This window comes from Hylaeus volcanicus, chromosome 7 (assembly GCF_026283585.1).
Source record: "Hylaeus volcanicus isolate JK05 chromosome 7, UHH_iyHylVolc1.0_haploid, whole genome shotgun sequence".
Lineage (NCBI taxonomy): Eukaryota > Metazoa > Arthropoda > Insecta > Hymenoptera > Colletidae > Hylaeus > Hylaeus volcanicus.
Genome location: NC_071982.1, coordinates 7,065,641 through 7,070,341, shown reverse-complemented (window position 1 = coordinate 7,070,341; position 4,701 = coordinate 7,065,641). Strand labels below are relative to the sequence as shown.

Below are 4,701 nucleotides of genomic sequence, written 5' to 3'. Positions count from 1 at the left end.
GCTCATTCATGAATATATACCTACGCTAACGTTTCGTTACTAATTAACCGGTCATGTATATCGCAGCAGGTGAAAATAAGCAATATACTGAAATGAGAAAGTCCTTCTTTGTACTCCTCCGGAGGGGAGAGGGGAATGTATCGCATGGTCCCACGTTGGGGCGGCCCTGGCAGGAGCGATAAGGGGCTCGCCGATCTGATGTAGATATACGCGCGCGGCTCACAGCGAGTATCGGTGGAATAAGGGGAAAAAAGTGGTAGCGCAGCGACAAAGGCGACGGCCAGCAGGTTTATTATTGCAGTTGATTAGAGAGGCGGCGCAGTTGGTTAGGCGATTTCGCGGAGAGCAAAACGCGCAGCGTGTACCGAGCAAGGCTGCGCGAGTAGCGCGAAACAAGCAAGATCGGCGTCGGCGCAGAGATGCGTTAGTGTCGCGCGCGTACGATGTCGGGCGATATCGCTCGATTGGAACACGAGCCAGCCGCGTCTGAGCCGCTAGTCGGAGGAGACGCTGTGTTCACGTTACAAGGTAATTCACATCGTACAGTCTTCTTCTTGTAAAACTAGTTCCAAGTGGCTTTTTTTCTGGAATAGTTAGGGATCCCCTCGTTCGCTGTTCTTTGAATTTTCGAATACTCGGTGGTGTCGCGTCGACGGAACGGGACGACGCGGTTAGAAGCTAACCGAAGTGAGCTTCGGTTGGCAACCAGTTCGGTGAGTCTTCCTCGGTCGACTCGTTAATTCCTTTAATCGTCTCTCGATTTCATCTCGTCGAATCGCGACCGGAGATCGTCAACCAAAATTTGACCTGGTCTGGTACAGTCCTCGGTGGTCTAAGGTGACTCGAGTTCGCGAATGGAAAAATACCCGATTATAAGACTCCGTATGCATGGATGTATGCGTATTTATCTCTGTATCTCAGGAGTGGTTTATCTGTAAACCATACAATTTCGTATAGCGGCTTCTGTGCATGGGGTATCCGTCCCATTCCGTTATTGAGAAAATGTCGTGTATGCTGATGAATGTATGCATGACAAGTATATGCCGAGTCCAAGCTTGCTTCGTATCTCAAGAGTGGTTTGTCAGGAAGTCGTGAAATTTGATATGTCGACTTCCACACAAGGGTTATTGATGCTACTTATATTTAGACTTCCCACTTCCATCGATCGTTTTCTCGTGGCTCTTTTGTTACTTCCATTTTTCTTCATCCGCGATATCGTTTTCACTGCCAAGCCAGTAACATCGTTATCGAAGATATTCTGGAACAGCCAGATTTTTTCCTCGCTTATGAATTTTCGAGCGAACGTTCGAACGCGTTCGGCGGGTTCAGGAAACAGTGGGGGCAGGTTACGAGATAACGGAATCTTCCTGGAGTATCCGTCTGGATCCGACCGTGGTTCGCGAAGACCGTGGTCCGTATTCTCGGTGACATAATATTTTTTTTATGGCGTTCAAACAAGCATTCGAGTCTTGCTAATTAAATCGTCTTGCCAAGAGAGTAATCGCAACTTCGATAGGGGTGTTTACGGTTTTTCATGAGACTGCAGTTTGCAGTAAAAAAATACGATCGACTGTAAACACGGTATGTATAAACAACAACGAGGAGAAACGGTCTGAAAGTGGTGTATTGAACGCGACCGGGCGTCGGTTCGAATAAAACGTGTATGAAAACGTAAGAGACGAAAGGGGTAGAGCAAGTGTTTGCCAAAGCACTCGGGGCAACGGCTTCGAACGCGTTTCCATCGACGAGAACAAAGGAAGCGTGGTAAGAGCGCGTGGCGTCGAACGAACAGGTCACGGCGCCGTGACAAACGCGAATAATACGAAAAACGGTTACTCGGACGGCACAAAGGGGCGGCGACTTCGTCCTTTAACCAGCGAGCTTAGCTACAGACGTCTGGCGTTGTCCCGACGCACCAAGACCTCCGAGAATTGTTTTTATTCTCAGAAATAACCCGCCGCGAGCGACCAAGTATGCGAACTGACTTTCACGCCAGTGGCGGAGTTAGGGCCGACGTCTCCCAGAGCTTCTTCTTTTAGAATTGAACTCTTTCGGGAGTATTCGATTGCTTTGTAGTAGCGTTCGCTCAATTCTCACCTAAAAAAAAACATGTAAATTTTATTCAGAGGAATTTCTCTAAGCTGCGCGCATGTTGTTTATCATCTCGGTATTCGATATTTACTTACACCTTTCTTTTTTGTGACGTGTCAGAGTCTTCTGGGTTGTGTAATCCCCTTTGACGATGCCATCCGCATCCCTCTACCGACGCCACTGCGCCAGCCTCTGCAGTTACAGCTCCCTTCTGTGTCTAAACCATGATTTTCTTGTTTTCGCAGGCACCAAGCAGACAGCGGAAAGCGTAGCTCAAGATGCCGTCGACCAAACAGGTATTCCTCGCCCCTGGTTCGATATTAGAAGTATCAGCGTCTCTCCGTTTCATTTTTTTTCTAAATTCGACTGCCGAAACTCCTTCACTTGCTATCGCAACGATCGCACGCGAGACGTCAGAGGAGATCAAGTGGCGTCGAGGTCACGTCAAGGTCACTCTGTGTTCTATTTAGCATGCTGCATATTCTGCAAGGTCGAATGGAACGCAACAAGGCGAATTTTCGTTGGAACGTTCGAAAACGAGACGACGAAACTTAACCGGGCTCTATCACGAACGTCATCTAAAAGACTATTGTAAACATCGCGTTATCTACTCATGGATTATTCTATCAAGCGATAAAAATAACGGTAATAAATTCCGTAAGACGGTTCTGGAACTCGTACTTTGGTTTAGCTGGTGTCTATTTTGCTCGCAATTTCTTTTTCGGTAGCGTCATTTATCACCGTGACCTTGAGATACTTTTCGACACGTGATACATTCGATAGAAATAACAAGAAACATTCGTAGACCCGTTTGATCGTCGGTATTTATATAATAATAGGAGATCGGTTCTAATTCGTTCGGTTTTTCCCTGACAGGATTTGGCAAGTTTAACCTTAAGGTTATGGCCGTCAGCAGTTTGATCTTCATGAACGTGGCGTTCAGCATAACTAGCATCGGATTCATATTGCCATCGGCAGCATGCGACTTTCAGATGACCACGATGGACAAGGGCCGGTTAAGCGCCGCCCCGATGTTAGGTAACTAATACGCTTCATCTCAATCGAACCAATCTTGCGATTATACCGACATAAGCATCGCGTATGCAATCGACTATCGCTAGTATCGCTACTCGAACATTTCTGTTTGAATACGATTATAATAAAATAATCCGCTACAGACTCTACTGACATTGTTACATCGAGCGGGAGTAGCGATAACATTTTTTTAAATTTTGGCTCGCGTTGCGATCGCAAAATAACGTCGTTTGTTTTGGTCGATTCCGCCGCGTCGAGACTCGAGCACGTTCGCCAATTTGTTATTTATAACTACACGCGGACAAAGGTTGTACACAAAGTTGCGCGGATCGAGTCAACGGGAATGTCTCGTTTCCATCGTCGAGTTGTTTCCCAGTGACTCAGCCAGCGCGGGGAGACGTTTGAATATTTAATAATTCGTCGAACGACAACCGTATCGTGTTACAACTACGAGGAAGCGCGTGGCGTAAAATCTTTCGTTTCTTTCTCTTTGTTCGGCGCGAACGTTGACGTAGCGTTCCCGTGCAATCAGCGAAAGTATAGTCCGCCTTATCGCTTGGCTGGAATTCGTCTTTCTCGCGTGCTTTTCCGGCGACACGCGTACACGCCGTTCTATCGATTTCGCCCAACCGAGTTGAGAAAATAACGCTGAGTTAAGCCGTAAAATAACAGCTACAACGAGGTTCCAGGATACTACTCGATCCGTTTCTTTGTTAGAGTAAAGATTAATCGAGGTTCGGTTACCGCCAATTCTGGAATAGCTTGTACGAATGGCGCGATGAGAGACACGAGGAAACGCATTCGAATGGGCAACATCGTCAACGAGTCGAATGTAAATAATTAAACCGTTGAGGACTCTCATTATACCGGAACGTGACTCGTCTCTCACTTTTATTTTCCAACAGATGTTGGCATTATGCGAAAATGTTCAATGGAAGACGTTAAATATCAAATTAAGTAATCAATTATTCATCCTATAAAAAGCCATATTCCGCATCTGCGTTTTAAAGAACAATCATCAATCCTTTATCATCTAAGAGGAATTACTGAAACGTGCGTTACTCCACCTCGCTCTGGAGTACAACTTCGCATAGCTATCGCATCATTTATCGACGATCACTATCGGCCGCGAGGGGAATTGAGAAGCACTATGCCGTGAAACATTGAACGTTTCTTCCTTTCGTAAATATTTTATGTGACACTTGTTCCAGCCGCGTATACGTTCATCCAGTTTCACGTACTTCCTTACTAACTTGCGATCCATCGATAGCTAGTACGTAATTACAGGAGAAAGTTTACCACTAGTATAAATAAACTATGAACTTTGTTATCTTGCTTGGATCTAGCCAAGACCTGTAGACAACATTTCTATTTATTTATAGAAGATAAATCGTCATCGTATCGTCATCGACCTCCGTAGTTGCAGGAACATAGCGCCGAAACCTCTTGCAATTAGCGAGGTACAGTCGTCGCTAGCGCGACATACAGGGTGTCCCAAAAGTCGGGGAGGAGCCGGAAATGGGGGGTAGCTGAGACGATTCTGAACAACAATTTCCTTTGCAAAAATGTCGGATG

At 46.1% G+C, this 4,701-nt stretch overlaps 1 protein-coding gene across 2 annotated transcripts in view; it reads left to right on the top strand.

Annotated features, from left to right (window-relative positions):
• LOC128879413 (synaptic vesicle glycoprotein 2C-like) overlaps positions 1 to 4,701 on the top strand; it is a 13,683-nt gene that overhangs the window by 4,730 nt on the left and 4,252 nt on the right. Inside the window, exons 1-3 of one of the 2 annotated variants that reach the window (XM_054128520.1) lie at positions 297 to 528; positions 2,337 to 2,387; positions 2,968 to 3,129. In XM_054128520.1, the coding sequence (XP_053984495.1) occupies positions 444 to 528; positions 2,337 to 2,387; positions 2,968 to 3,129 (298 nt within the window). In that variant the 5' untranslated portion in view covers positions 297 to 443. Of the gene's footprint in view, positions 1 to 296; positions 529 to 2,336; positions 2,388 to 2,967; positions 3,130 to 4,701 lie in introns of those variants that run through there. The other variant, XM_054128521.1, reaches the window with a different exon arrangement.